This window comes from Podarcis pityusensis (genome assembly GCF_964106645.2).
Source record: "Podarcis pityusensis genome assembly, chromosome: 7".
Taxonomy (NCBI): Eukaryota; Metazoa; Chordata; class Lepidosauria; order Squamata; family Lacertidae; genus Podarcis; species Podarcis pityusensis.
The window spans coordinates 26,743,785-26,759,896 of record NC_138031.1 but is presented as its reverse complement, the minus strand read 5'-3'; the positions used below and the strand labels follow the sequence as shown (position 1 = coordinate 26,759,896).

Sequence of the window (16,112 nt, the reverse complement as noted above, 5' to 3'; positions counted from 1 at the left end):
AAAGATTGCAGTGGCTTGCAAATTATAGGGTGTTATTTTTAGTGGAAGTAGTTCAATATTCATATTGGAGCAGATGTAGCAGTTTAACAAAACAGCTCTTCAATTCCTGCACAAATTGAAAACAGGAAAACTGATTGCATTTTCTCTTATCACTTTCCTTTTCTGAATTGACACTTTTGGCCTTCTGAAAATCTACACATGGCTTTCATCTCAACAGCACCTGCTGATCAAACAGAAACCTAAAATTTTCATGAAAATGTTATAAAGGACTCATTTTCTCCTTCCCATCTCACGGGGGCATCAGTAGTCCACTGCCTGACCACAACTGTTGTACTATTACAGTACAATATTCTGAAATGTATTTTATATTTTCATTAAACTTCTTCTAGAATGGGTTAAATCACTAGTGGCTCTTTTCATATTAGCTCTTTGTCTGCTTTAAATTAATTTCTGTCTCCATGCTTGCCTAACACTGATGGGGTCTTATTGTGCTGCCAGTTCCATTTTACAGAGTATCTCAAAGAATTTGAGATAATAAGGCTTGCTATATATTTCACGGTCAATAGGTCTTCAATATATGTAAGAACTCTCACAGTACCATTTAATGGTCAGAATAGAAGAAGAAAACCCAAGCCCATAATATCCTTTCCATGCACAGCCTCCTCTTTACCACCAGAAATTGATCCTGTGTGCATACAGAAAGACAGGAGAAAGAAATCTCATTTAAACTTTGCTTTTGAATTCACTCATAGTCTACAAAGCCAAGGAATCTCTAGCAGGTGCTTTGGCACTTCAGCACCAATGGAATTGTGCATAGTTGCCCAATCAGTTCTCATGGGAAACTTTCAAATGTCTCTCCCAAATATAAAATATGAAAACCTAAGTACCTTGTTATGCTGTCTGCTCTTAGCTCTTAAACTCTAAACTGCAGCAGCCCTAGCAGGTAAACATGGGCCACCATAATTCTAGGTGCAATTATAGATGCTCCCAAGACCTGCTGTATGTCAGCTTTGTAACTGATAGAGGCTAAACCTCCCCAAGTGTTCTGCAACCATCCATTACTATTCTGCTTCAGTGATAAGGTAGCTTGAAGGCAGATATGACATACAGTAATATATGTGGCACTCTGCCTGTTGGTTTGTGAACTTGTGTTCCATCATGTTCACTGAGGCAATCATAAACCTGAAATGTCAATATATTCAGTCAATGGAAGTAAAATAATGGGACTCTATTGTCTTACGCTATTGATCTTCTGTTGTCAACACAAATACATGTCCTACCGCCCCTCTTGGCTTTACACAAATTTTAATTAGACTCTTAGCTACTGGATCATATCTCTGTATCCAGTTATGCCAACACCTGGCCAAGCGCTGCAGCAAGAGGAAGGTGTTAATATCTCAAAACAAAAACAAATTGAGTTTAAAGCAATATCTGCCCATGTCAATAGAACTGACTTTCAAGTAACGGTGCTTAGGACTGGGGTATTCTGAAGCCAGAGGGGTTATTGGGGACTTTAAAAAAATTACTTCCAGATGGTGTTTGAGTTGTCCCTTGCCTAGAGAAAACCAACCAAATTCTTTCCTATTCTGAGGAATTCTAAGAACTGTATCAAAATTTAAAATATAAAAAAGCATGCATTTGTGGACTTAAGTCCTATCACCTAAAAACCAAACAGAGGCTAAACAGAAAGCACAGCAAGTCCTTCACTAAATAAAGAAATTAACAAATAGCCATGCATACAATTCTGGCATAAAATTCAAACCAGAAATCCCCCGAAGTTGCAATCCCAAGAATTTGTTACAAGGAAGTTTTAAGTCCCATTGCACTCAGTGGGATTAATGCATTGGACTCCCATTACCGATTTGCACTTATTGTTATTTTATGAGAACTATTATCTCAAAACACTCAGAATATAATCCATATGCAGAAACTTCAGTAAAGGTGGGATAAAAAGGAAAGGGATGAAAACCTTCTGAAACTTTTTTTTTTAAAGCAATGGACATTTTCAAAGCTTCCTTTCTCCCCCCTACACACAGAGACTATTTGCTACCCATTCTCACCCAATAAAAGAGGTAATCAAATTGTTAAGATGTTCATCCTCTCTGTCTATCTAATGCTTTTAAAGCCGAGTAAATAAATAATCTATTTGCCACAAAACCACACTTCCTTTGCTGTATCACGGATTTTTTTAAACAAAAAACAAACCCCAAACCCCTTCCTAAACCCATTCAGACTAGCCACACTAAAACCAATTAAAGATAAGGGTGGGGGAGAGAGAGATGGAGAGAGAGAGAGGAGAGATAAAATAATCTCACCTTTGCAAGTCCTCTTTGAATAACTGAGCTGATGGGAGATTGCAAGGCCAGGCCAGGTGAGGTTAGATGCCTCATAACCCCACACAACAAAAGGCAGATCCCTTTTCTCTCACTCCAGGCTAATCTTTAAATGTAAATTCCCCACCAGCTAAGAAGAGAAGCAAGATAAGAGGTTACATCTTCACTTCTCCGGAGCTGTTATCGACTTCAGCATCATTTAGAGGAGATGGGGAGGGGGCGCTGCGAAAGGGAGGGAGGGAGGGAAGGAGGAGAAGCATCTCTCTCTCTCTCCCCCCCCCCTCCCGCAACACCACTTTCAAAATGCTTGGAGATTACCTTCTGGCTGAGGAGAGCACAGGCAGGAGCCGAGGCAGCAGCGCAGCTAGGGCTTTGTATTCATTAAACACACATCGCAGCTTATCTGAAGTAAAAGCCTTGTCAGGATGGCACATTGTATGTGAGAGAAAGGAGGGGGAAGGAGAGGCAATGTGCATCAGGGTGATTACAATATCAGCATGGCCCAGATGGAAGCAGGAAAATAAACAGAGAGAGAGAGGGAGACGGAGAAGGAGGGAGGGGGCACTCGCCTAGAGGTGGGAGCAAACTTCTCCTCATGGGGGTGGAAAGCCCAACTCTGGCGCACATATATGCACAGACACACCTGCTAAGGAAGCACCCATCTTCCGGCCTGGGAAACTGCCATTAAGCCAAAGGCCCTTTCTCATGGGAATATTTTCCATAAATCTTCTTTTTTTCAAAAATAAATAAATTTTAAAAAATCAAGTCTGCCTGAATAGAATACCTAAAGGAGAGGTTCGATCTGTGCCAGGGCTTCCCCTCAGTTCTTAATGCCAGGTCCCAAAATGCAAATATATGAAGCAAGGACAATGATGGCATTCCAGATGGAAAGCGGATTTCCTTCACCACTGCATGATTAGAATGTTCTAGAAATTAAAACTTTGGTTCTCTCATTTCCATGATCAGTTTACTGGTTTTATCTTCTCCTTTCTTCTTCGTCGTCTTCTTTGGTAAAATACGTATCATCCAGATTATAATGGGCCATGAAGATCCACCAAGAACAAGCAAAGTTCATCTAACCATTACTTATTTGTACTCATACTTCCCTCAGTGTAGGCCCTTGTACGAAGCACATTGAGGGCAGGCTCAAATGTCTCCTTGTAACGTGGAGAGGGATGGAGAACCTAAGAAAAGGTTCGTCCATTATTGGTGCATTTCCTGACAACCTGCAGCAACCAGGAATTTTGATTTTTAGTCGTTTAAAATTGCAAACCTCTTTGGGTGCCTTTGGCAGAAAGGTGGTATATAATGATTATATATGATTATGCTGCTACCTCCATTATTTGAATTGTCCTGATCTGGACCAAACTAAGACCTGCCCAACGGGCCAAAGTAACTTGGCTCTCTTTAACTTGCTCATTCTAAAAAGTGTAATCTTAACCATCTCAGTTTTCTCATACCTTCTTAAAATTGATGAAGAAAAACTGAAATATTCTGAACACATCAAAGTAAGTTTTCAAGTCTGTCAGACTTGGGACTCCCCTTAACTCCTAACATTCTGCAACATGAGACACAGTTAATTTACCCTATACATCCACCTCTCTCTCTTTCATTCTCCTCTCTCACGATTGGCCCTTCTTAAAAGGCAACCACCCACTGAAAAGATGGCAGAAAAATGGTGGTGGCACCAAGGCTGTGACATGTCCCAATTTTGGGTTCTGATCCACCAGCTGAAATCTACTTAGAATACATAAGACTTCAACATGTCAATAGGTGAATATATACCAACATATAAACACATACACACGCCAACCTCTTGCAAAGAGTTTCCTCAGCCATTTCTTTTATGTGGAAACAGATTAAAGGGCAATTATCTGCCTGGTCCAATCTCATAATTTAAAGTGATGTCTAATGTACTGCTTTCATTTTTTTTGAACATTTGTGGGTTTCCTGTTTGTTTAAGCATTTAGTGAGCTTAGCAAACACCTTTAATAAAAGAGATCCATACTTTTTAATCCACTACTTCTGCATCTAAAAAGAACTGTAGTTATTCTTTCTCCACATAAGGCTTCTATCATTAAATTGGCGACTTGGAAATCTAGACCCCACATGACTTATTTTAAGTTCACCCAGTGAAACCATGGAGAATCAAGTCAAGTATAAAGAAAATAATTCATTGAATATGCTGGCACCAGCGTATTAGCCAAATTCATGGAGGAAACATTAACAAATTGTTATTGTCCATGATAATTAAATGCGGTATCTGTCCTTAGAAGCAGTATACCTCTAGCCAGTGCTTTTTTCCTGGGGGGACTCAGGGGTACGCAGACCCCTAAACATTTTGTGAATCTAAGTTTGGCCTCATTGAGGGGCAGTATTTCAATATGAGTAGGAAAATGAGAGTATCTGTTTGCTGAGATTGGACAAAGAAGGCAAAATTAGCAGCACCATCCAAAGCATGTCTCTTCAGAAGTCCCACTGAAATCAATAAGGCTTACTTCTGAGCAAGCACATATAAGATTACACTGCAGATGGATGTTTGACTTGAACCACAGGGCTCTTCTTAAAAAGTAAAAGAGCACGGAATGAAACTTTTCCATGTTGAGAAGACTATAATGGTAATGATATTAATTTACTTTGAAAATTGTCTATTCCCCTTGGGATGACTGCTGATCAACAAATCAAAAGAGGGAATACTGGGCAACTATAGCAGCCAGAGCGATACACTTGGACCAAATGCTTCCTTTCCCCACCAAAGAATATATGGAAGAGGACTTGACACATGACAAAGGCCAAAAGCAGAATCTTAACACCAGAGGAAAGGGTGTGTGTGTGAAAATTGTGACACTGTAATGAAATGCCACATAAAGACGACTCTGTCATAAATCCTCTACTAATCCAATAATGTGAAAACCTCATGGTATCATTGGGACATAGCACAAGATATTATTTTCTAATTCTTCATTCCACCGAATACATCGCAAGGCTTATACCAACAAAATGTGCTCGGTGTTAAGTGTTCTGTGATCACACATTGATCTTCAGCATAGTTACTCAGAACCAAGTCCCAATAACTTCTCTTTTTTTACTTGCTACAAATAAATTTGAGGTGAATAACTGCACAATCACTGCCAGAAAGGATGTCTGAATGTACACTGATGAAAGAGCAAAATGTTATGTATCTAAAGTGATGTCTGGTTCTCTACAGATTGTTTCATTCTCAAAAAGCAAACAACTTTTCCCCACCTCCTCATCGCCTTCTATAATGGTCATGTATGGATAACTATATTCGATAGAAATCAAGCATACATTATAAAGAGAATGAAAAGTATGCTCAATTTGCTTCAGCTGGGTGCATTTGCTCCAGCAGCAAATCTGCACGAATCAGGGATGCTTTCTGGGGAATCCACAGATGGTCTTCGGCTGTAGTGTAAGTCCTATTGAACACAGTGGACTTACTTCAAGTAAAAATGCACAGGGTGGGTTGTTAGTTAAATAATGATCAGAATCTTCCAGAAACTACTCTTATGCCTATTCTATGCAAACTATGCACCACAGGACATAGCTGTGCAGCCATGATGTAAAGCAAAATTACCATGGATTGGGCCCTGGGTCTCCAGAACGTTTTCCTATGGTGGTGAGGGGAGGAGAGTCTTCTCAAAATATTAGCATTTATTTTCCAGATTTAAGATATATTTTAGACATTACAGGAACTGTAATATCTAAATCTTTCCTATCTGGTAGATCTCACAGAAAACTGCCATGTTTTTAGAACAAATCATTTGTTGTGAAAATGTTTGTTCTGCCCACTTCTCCCTCCCCCCTTTTCGCCTTAAAGAAAGCAATATACACGGTGGTCAGAGTAAAAATGTGTAACAGACGAACCATTCATAATCACAGCTGTCTGAAAGTCCAAGCTTGAGGCTACAAATCTTAATTTCAGCTGATTCTCTCTTAATAACGGGTTACCTCCTTATAAAGCAAGGAAGTCCATCTGCCTCAGGCAGAGAGATTTTTTAGCTGTTTTAATGCTTCAAAACCTAGCATTTCCTTTCTTGCATTGAATATGTGAATTCTAGTGTGTTATAATGTGAGAATGCCAACATATGACCATTATACTATAATACCTCACTGCTCAGCTCAGCTCGTCATTACTTCACTTGTAATTCTTATGCTAATTATGTTCATAATTACTATAAACAGATGTGGGAGAAATGCATGTGACCTTTTATTTGCAAAATACATTCTTAATTCCTTTAAGGTTAGCACACATATGCACCAAAACTACTAAGTCAGATGGGAAATGTAAAGAAATAGCTATATGAAATCTCCAATCTAGAAAAGACCAGCTGTATCCCAGTATACTGAAGCAAATGCTTTTTTAAAAAAAAATTAGAACAAGAGCTTCTCAAAAAGAGCACAAAAAACATGAACCCCAAATGACCATTTTTTACCACTGAGCACTCACATCTCAAACTACAGTGTTAATTCAGTATCCTATTCCCCTTTCTTCCCATTCTGTTTCACAACTGCCAGGGCATGGCAGTCAATATAGCAGTTTGTTTTCCTTTCAAAATTAGCATCTTCCTCTGTACACAAGACTCATTTACAATAAAATCACTATGGGTTTCATTACCAAAAAGACCTCTCCATTTTTTATTTCTCCTCCCACCCACCCCCTATAATTAGGGTGGACAGACAGGTGACACCCCCCCCCCTTGCGCAGATGGCTCCTGGGAATGATGCAAAAGTAGCTGTTTCTGTTTAAACAACATACAGATAACCTGCCCTGTTCTTATCACTCACAATTACCTCCATTATAGTGAACCCATGCTTACTTTAATAAAACACCCACTGCTCTTTAAACATCATTTGAGAACTTTCTTATCAGTGGTGGAAAAGATATTAATGAAGATGGAAGTCAATGTCTTTCAGATTAAGCTAATCGTGCATTCTAAATTTAGACCGCGTTTAAAACCTATGTTCCTAAGCGCTTCCTTTCAGTGCCATTCTGCTTCAAAATATTTGCTTTTACAAAAATATTCAACTTAAAACAAAAGCAGACTTGAATTAGAATATGACCATTGCCATTTGCAATGCCCAGTGCACCCAATGAATTTGCTCCTGTTAAGAAGTAATTTTGCAGTGCTATCTGCACGTGTTTGTCTTCCTGGACTCTGCAGCACTGATCATGTTAAAAGGAATGTGGAGAGTTAAGAAAATTTTGCACTGGAGGCCATTCTTTTGTGAGAAACAGGGTCATTTACATTTTAATACCGATACTTAGATTTCTGTGTACTTCTAAGGGCCCTATAACTATCGACAAGACTCAGTGAAAAAGCACCATTTTTTAAAAAAACACCTCATCCAGATTTAACCAATCCACCAGATACAAACGTTTCTATCCCGCAGCAAGTCCCTGTTTTATTTCTGCTGATAAGGCTTTTTGATCGCCAAGTGTCAACTTAAGTTCGCACAGGACAAAGGAGGTGGCAGTGTTGGAAGTGTTTATTTCCCCCCGAAAATGGGAGCACGATACTGACACACAGTTGTGTCGCTTTTCAATTAGCTAAATATTTTAACAGTAACGAGCTTGCGGCAAACAAAGTTGAACAATGAAAACGTCCATGGTAGCAGCCCTTCCCCCTCCTGTCCACAATGCAAATACGACACAGATGCCCATTTTTGTTCACAGCGCCTTGCTAGCAAAGCGCCATGCAGCCTTAGTGCAGCAGGCTTTGCATTCAATGCTTGTCAGCTGAGCTCCATTTCAGAAGGGTGAGAAACAGGAGTTGACAGGGAAGAATGCCTGGGGGCTTGCTGGCCACTGACCAGGGCGGGCTTCAGGTGGAGGAAAGTCCTCCTCCTCCTCCTCTATACAGAATCACAAGGCATGATGCTGGCAGAGGCGTACATGCAGTTCAAGTATTAAGAAGACATAGTGCCACGCGGACAATGGTGTATGCTCACAATGCTTTGATGGAGTGTTCCCATCAGTTTGGGTTAACCAAGGGAGTGCGTATAAAAATAAATCTTTTAAAACAAAAGCATTTTAGGAAAAAGATGGACACTCCTGGAGCAAAACATAGCGAGCAGCAGCAGTTACCAGAATGCAGTCTGCATTCCACTGCAAAAGGGAATGTGAGCTCGTTCACAAGAGTTTTGAAGACAAAAGTCTTATTTCTCATAAACACAGCATGAAAGAGGGCTGGGTTTTGTATTAAGTCATCGGCATGGGATATCTATACTTGCAATTTTTTTTGTGTTTTAATTTACAGTGCTCTACAGTTTTTATGCCAAGGGGGGGGGGGTGAGGGGAAGTTGGGGGGGATGGAAGAGGGAGAATCCACCAATCCAATTCAACATGTGCTATGGTAGTAAAAATACACAATGAAATTTGATACACTGACCAGAAAAGTTTTGCAGTAATAATTAAGAAAGATGGCTGGCTAACACAACAGCTTGCAAGTCGTTTGTTAGAATGCAAGAAACTTTGGGCTGGATATTTTTCTAAGGGACACTGCTAAGTAAACAATTTTCAGATTTTTAGAATCCGGCACTCGGATTGTGTAGGGAAGGCAGTCTAAATTTCCTAAGAGTTTCCACAGCTGTTGAAAATCATGCTGGTTCACTTTCCTTAGGAAATAATCTCGAAGGAATTGAAAAAGAATTGAAAAGGGAACTATGGCACAACCATTAGAGACTAATATTATTAGATCTGTATCTGTGTCATATCCTCTGTGTAATCAGCCAGAAATTAAAATAAAAACTGATAATATATCAGGTCAGCATAAGGTAAGTCTCTTGGTAAATTCTTAAATCCATAAAGACACTGAAATAAAAATGCCAATTTAAGTTTTCTATTTTACTTTTAAGAGCACTTTAAGACTATCACCATAACAACACAAACATCACGGAGATCAGATTTCAGATCACATAGATTTTTGTTTGTCAGGGGTATTTGTGTGTCTGGGTTTTTATTATTATATTAATACAGAATATCAAAACAGATTTAAAGTTGGTCTACAACTGATGGAGGGGGGAAAATCTGATTTGGTCAGCAACTCAGACCACCATCAAGGGAAAAATCAATTTTCAGCAGCTGTGGACAGCCATTTAAGTCTGGGGCCTGAACAGATTAATTAGGGAAAGCAATGTTAAAAGTTAAAGGGGTCATAGTTACATTAAGTACATGAATTTCTGCTGAAGCAAAACCCGAGCAGTGCATTCCAAGACTCAGAAGTAATCCATCAAGGAAGTGGGCCACATTATAACATTTATAACATTTGCTAGGAAATCTCCCATTGCAAGATATACTATAGGAAGTCAGGCTACTGGTATACCTAGTTCAATATTGTTGACACTGACTGCTAGCAGCTCTCTTGTATTTAGACAGAGAATCTACCTGGAGAGGCAAGGAATTGAACATGAGCCCTTCTGCATGTGAACTGTAAACTACCTAGAGCCTTTGCCCTCAATCGCAGGGAGACTTAGCCTGCAATATCCTAAACATAAACACCTGGGAACAAGTCTCATTGAACTCAGCTGAGCTAATTCCCTGAGTAGACATGCACAGGATTGTGCTGTAAGGATGCAATCTGATAGACCTTTTAGCTAGGCATAAGCCCCTCTTGGACACAGCAGGACTTACTTCCAGACAAACATAAAAATTACACAAATCCTCCACTATTTCAAAATGTAGTAGCAATGACTGCTTTTCTCTTACATAGCATAAATTGTATGCATTTAGTAGCTCGGTAACCTGAATGAGTCCATATGGTCCATAATAGAGGTTCCACTTCCATTTCTAAATAATACAGTAAGAAGTCTGACATTCCAAAACAATTTGGTACTACAGGAGATTCAGTGATGCACCACTCATAGTACTGAAATTACATTAAAATAAATGAAACTTCAAGCCAGTGAAAAAAGTAAATGGCCAACTAAGCTTCCTATCTTTTGTGACCTGTTCATTGTGTTTATTCCAAGAGAGACACTCCTTGGCTAAGGCTGAAATTCTATCCTAAACATACTTACTTACCTGGGAGAAAGCTCCATTGAACTCAATGAGTCTTACTTCTAAGTAAATGTATTTAGGAGATTGCTGCAAGTTTACAAAACTTACCAAAATGCTAAAGTTCTCTGCAATACAGTCTAGATCAGATCTTTGAAATGTCCAGTGACATACATTAATAAACAAATCTGGAAGTTCCTGATCTCGAATTATTGTTAATCATTTTTATATGTAACAGTAAAGTGACAATACAGAGATCAAAGATTTGTTCATGTTTCATTCTGCACTTGATTATACAGAAATTAAATGGGATATCCTTTACCTGAAATATATCTGTGAGAAAAATATGTCTACAGCGCTTTCCGTGATTTACAGTTTCGATCCATACTGTCTAGGTTGAAAACATTACATTTCAAGCGCTCTTGATCACATGAGCTCATATCGAGCAAGGATCATCTTGAAATAGAGGGACAAAAAGAAAAGAAACAGAGATGAGACTATGGGTTAATTCGCAAAAGGAGATCTCATACCAGCCTGGAAAACCTGTTTTCTGAATCAGAAGCCCCGCCGCATCCCCATCCCAGATACGTTGTTGCGGTTACTCGGCAGTAAACAATAGCACTCTGCACGCGCTCAGAGGCACTGTGGTGGTCGCACTCGTTTTGGCGCGAGGGTGGGGAAGATGGGTTACTGAACTGAGCCCATTTCAAATTTAAGCACTTGAGCTCAAGGAGACTTATACTCGAATTCGAACCGATGTTGCAGACGGAGCTTATTTTTCCCCATAAAACTTTTTGCTCTTTGGTCACTTTCGGAAAGGGACAAAATCGAGAGCTGAGAGTAGCGGGGTGTTTGGTTTGGTTTCGCATGCAATCCTATCCTTTGCGCGGTTTGCTACCGCGGCAACAGCAACTCCAAGCCGTGTTAGCGGGTTAGTTAACTGTTAACAACCACAGGATCCCGCCTAAGCAAAGGGCAGAAAGGGGAATGAAATCCGGGGACCGAGGCTGCGCGCAACCCAACCCATCCCGCAGTCCAGCTCCGGGATCTAGTGGCGCGCCAATTCCTAGTCCCTCCGCATGCCTTGCTGCCGGCTGGCCGGTCGGGGGTGTAAGGTAGGTGGGTGGGTAGGTGTTACTTACATTGCAAAGGACCGGAGACTCCCACCATTCGCCCCAGGCAGAGAGCTGAAAATAAAAAGTTCCAGTCCTCCTTGGCGGAGCTCGGACAGCCCAGGCTGCCGGCCGGCGGGGACCCGGGAGAGGAAAAAGGGGCGACGCAATGTGGCTTCGCTTCCTTCTCTTCCTTCCCCGCTCCGGATCATCCACGTTCACACGCGAAAAGGTCCAAACGACGCGAAGGAAACGAGGAAAGACGAAGCAAAACTCCAGCTGTTCTTACGCGTGTGGTTTCTCTCTCTTTCTTTTTAATAAAAAAGGGTGGGGGGAAGGAAAGGAGGATCCGCGCGAGGGAGAGCTTCTCGGGGGTGCCAAAGGCTCAAGAAAGCGCATATAAGAATCAGCGTAGCAAGAAGAATGGAAAATAAAAGTCCTCCAAGTAGCCCGATGCGGAATGCTCAGTTCCTCCTCCTCGGCGGCCGCCCGTGGTCGCTGTTATTGTTGCAGACGAAAAATGTGAGCTGAGAGTCCAAGCGGTGGATCTTACGCGCTGTCAGTGGCGGTGCGCCTGCCTCCTCCTGCCGCCGCCGCCGCCTCTTCTCTCTCTCTCTCTCTCTCTCTCTCTCTCTCTCTCTCTAAGGCGGCGATGCATAGATTTGCAGGCTTCCCATGCGCCCGCCCGCCTGGGGAAGCAGCTCCATGTAATGTCTGTGCACAGATCCGCCCTGCAGGAAAGGCTCCGCCGTTTGTTTGTTTGTTCTCCCCTCGCGCGCGCGTGTGGATGTGTGTGCGCGCGTCTCCGTATGTATATGTGTGCGTGCGTCTGACTCTCTCTTTCCTCCCCCCCCCCCCTCTGCTAGCAGCCACCTCTAAAGTCAAACAGCATACTGCAAGCAGCTGGCCTGGCTCAGCTACCCAGGTGCAGGGGGGAGGGCTTAAAGCAGTGGGAGGTGATAGAGGTAGGAGACATCTGTGTCATGAGCGGAGAGGAGGGGGGTCAAGTATATGTTAACAATAGTCAAGCCCAGTCCCTCTTGGGCAGCCTGCCTGCTTTTCCTTTCATTTCTCTCTCTCTCTCTCTCTCTCTCTCTTTTACTTAGTGGGCATGCAACTTGGTCCCTAATGAAGCCCGTTCCCAAGGCCGCCTGCTCTCCGAGTCCAGACTGCCCTGCAGTAACCCAAGACAAACACTTTCTTCAGCCATCTGGAGAACTGCTGCTGCTGCTGCTGCTGCCGCCGCCTTCTCCGCCTGCACCTCGTCACTGTCTGAAGAGAGACAGCAGCACTGCTAGGAATCAAGCCACTTCGAGATCGACTCTCCTTAATCCCCTTCTGTTAGCTGGTTTTCTCGGGCTGACTATTTGCTTTCACATTAAATAATAGCCTTAGAGAAAACAATTATCATTCTCTTTCTGCCTTCTCTTCACAGCCTTCATCTCTGTCTTCTCCCTCCCCCACCCCCACCCCCCACTACAGAAATTTATTTATTTTGTTAAAAGAAGTTTCTGTCGACATTAAAAATCAAAAGCTTTCAAATCAAAAGCTTTTACATTGGGGGGAGGGGGGAGATGAGACCCTGTCCTTCGATTTCACACTTGCCAGACAAGGAGATCATTCAGAAATTCATAGGCTGTCTCTTAAGCGAACATGAATTAACTTAGCTAAAGAATTCAAAGTACAAATAGAATGTGCGCTGCAGAATGCTGCTTGCCATTTACTCGCAGGCACTGGGCAATAATTGATTAGTCCTTGGAATTATTCAGTTTATACGTTGCTTCTTGAAATATGGTTGTTTAATTTGCTTTTTAATTGGAATTGGCCTTGTCGGAAAGCGCTCGTTGCTTATATTCAGTGATCATGGTACTCTGGTAAGCAAGCTATGTATGTCTTGTGATTCAAGCAATGAGCTTAAGATCCTCTGTTACAATGGTGCTGGGGCTCACATACTTTGAAGTAATATATATTGGTACCTAAACAGCCTCAGATTAAGTCAGAGTCTAACATTTCCTAGCTGTACCATTCCTGTGTCATTTATTTTGCAACCCTAATGGCCTCATTCTTTGTAGCATTAGGATGAATACAGATATTTAACAAAAGCAACTTCTCGCTTTTCGTTCTCTTATTTTATTTCAGTGATTTGTATAATCACAGGCATTTCTAAGTGATGTAAAAGAGAATGGACACAATGAAACTAAAAATGTGTTAAAGAACAAAATCAGAATTCAATTAAAAAGTCTGCCGAAATAATAATACTGTAATAAAGTCTTTGGTAAGCACTGGAAGTTCAGCTGGGAGTTCGGTAAGATAGGACTTGCAATACTGAACACATGACTCCTGGTGGATACAAGCTAGGCATCCGAACCACGTGGGGAGGGGCATCGCTATAATACTGCTTCTCCAATTTCTCACCCTGATGGAATCCCAAGTTTGCAGTCTGTATGGCATTGAGACCAGCTTCTCATTGTGCAGCAATGTCCCTTCCACTTCTTCCATCCAACACCAGCATATCAGAGACTGTAGCACCGTACTTTTACCCCATAGACTGAGGCATGCTCAATGAAGGCACTGATTATAAATCAATAAATGAACAGGTATGGGAGGTGTGTACTGCAGATCTTGCACCACCTTTCAATATTCAGGTGGGTGAGTGAAATCTTACAGGATGTGTGCCTAGCCCCTAGCCCATGGGTAGGCCAGCTAAGGCCTGGGGGCTGGATCCGGCCCAATAGCCTTCTCAGTCTGGCCTGTGGACGGTCCGGGAATCAGCGTGTTTTTACATGACTAGAAGGTGTCCTTTTATTTAAAATGCATCTCTGGGTTATTTGCGGGGCATAGGAATTCGTTCATTCTCCCCCCCCCAAAAAAAAATAGTCCGGCCCACCACAAGGTCTGAGGGACAGTGGACCAGCCCTATATTCATCCAACTATTGCCCATATATATTCCACCATTAATATTTGTGCTCAGCATAGAGTTAAATCAAAGAGGGGGTAGATTTTAGTCTTCAGGGGAAACCTCCAACTCCCCTTTATCTGAGCCTGTTCTCACACTAAGACTCTCAGCATCTAATCCTGTCCTGGAAGACCTTCCTTCTCCTGACACCCCCCGTTGATCACTCAAACCCCCTGCTTCCAGCACATCCCAACTCATCCCTTCTGCATACTGCTCTTCAGTGTCCCATCACCACAATAAGGGATCTAAATCATGGTCTTCTGTGTCCTCCCCATGGGGCTCTTGGGCGGGTGGCTCCCACCACTCTTCCTCATCCAGCCAGTCCCCGATATACATTTGTTCCTTATTCAGGGCCACGTACATCCCATTTTGTCTTTGCAGCAATCCCATGAGGCTGGTAGTTTTGATAGAGAGTGGTTTTTATCAGTGCCCTCACAGGGAACTTAATGGCTGAGAAGAAATTTAAAACCAGGTCTTTCCAATCTGGTCTAACCATGTGGCCACTGCCCACCAAACAATATTTGGCTACTAGATATTTTTTAAGTCAAATGAAAGCAGTCACTGTAGTATGAATCACAATATAAACAACCAGAAGGTATCTTCCCTAATTACTTGAGGCGGCAGATGGGGGAGAGATCGAGGTTGAGCCCATGCTTTTCATGCAGAAGGTCTCCGTTTCAATCTCTGGCATCTCCAGTTAACAGGATCTGGTAGCTGATGGCGAGAAAGACTTCTTTTAAAGATGCATCCACATAATTTTGCTTGAGATGTAGGATGAACTGTAGCTCCGTGGCGGATCATCTGCTTTGCATGAGAAAGATCCCAAGTTCCGTTCACAGCATTGCCAGGTAGAACTGGGCATGACCCTTGTCTGAAACCCTGCAGAGCTGTTGCCAGTCACTGTAGACAAAACAGACCCAAATGAGGCAATGGGAGCTTCCGATGTTCCTATGTACCTGGAGAGAGACTGTCAGTCAGAGCAGATGATCATGGTCTAGATGGGCCAATAGCCTGACCTGCTACTAGCCAGCTTTCTATGTTCCTAAGCTTCCTATGTTGGAATGGAAAGAATTTGCTTTGTTTCCTGCAGTGTCAAAGAGCAGGAAACATTTTGCTGCAGAGGTTCCTGGAAGCAACATGTACAATAATAGCTACCATAACACACACACACACACACACACACACAGAGAGAGAGAGAGAGAGAGAGAGAGAGAGAGAGAAGATATCTTCCTTATCTAAATGGGGTGGGGTCTGGACCACACATCTATGCAGTTCTTTCACTTTCCCACCTGCTGGGAAGACACCTGCAGAAAACAATAGTGGCCTGTTATGAGTCAGTAACAAAATAAGCAGCCGCAAACTGTTTACCTAAACAGGACTGTAAACCCCCTTTTAAAAACCCTGAACTGTGAAGGCCAGGGAACTACTGCTTATTACTTGAGGGGGCAAGTAACCTTGTGAACAACCTCCCAAGGCCAACAGTAACATCCTGCAAACCTTTTCATTCTCAGAAAACATGCCTCCTGTTTAAGCAGATATGCCAGTCATCTGCAGAGCAGCTATCTGAGAAAAGTTACTTTCCTGCAAATCCAAGACACACCAAGATGCTCCATATGCTTTTAAGTAGTTCAGTTGTAAGTGGAAGAAACAAATCATAGCTGGGGCATTGTGAGACAGATCTGGCTAGAGTTAACCAT

The 16,112-nt window shown here is 42.1% G+C and overlaps 1 protein-coding gene across 7 annotated transcripts in view; it reads right to left on the bottom strand.

The window, feature by feature from the left end:
* Nucleotides 1-12,389, bottom strand: part of RUNX1T1 (RUNX1 partner transcriptional co-repressor 1) — a 155,911-nt gene extending 143,522 nt beyond the window's left edge. The window contains exons 1-2 of one of the 7 annotated variants that reach the window (XM_081013444.1): nucleotides 11,490-12,386; nucleotides 10,670-10,803 (exon numbers count right to left, since the gene is read on the bottom strand). Coding sequence is in view for 1 of the 7 variants with exons in the window: in XM_081013442.1 (XP_080869568.1) it covers nucleotides 11,490-11,517 (28 nt within the window). In the remaining 6 variants the exon portion in view is untranslated. Of the gene's footprint in view, nucleotides 1-2,315; nucleotides 2,443-2,651; nucleotides 2,723-10,669; nucleotides 10,804-11,489 lie in introns of those variants that run through there. The other 6 variants (XM_081013438.1, XM_081013442.1, XM_081013439.1 and 3 more) reach the window with 6 other exon arrangements.
* Nucleotides 12,390-16,112: the final 3,723 nt, after the last annotated feature.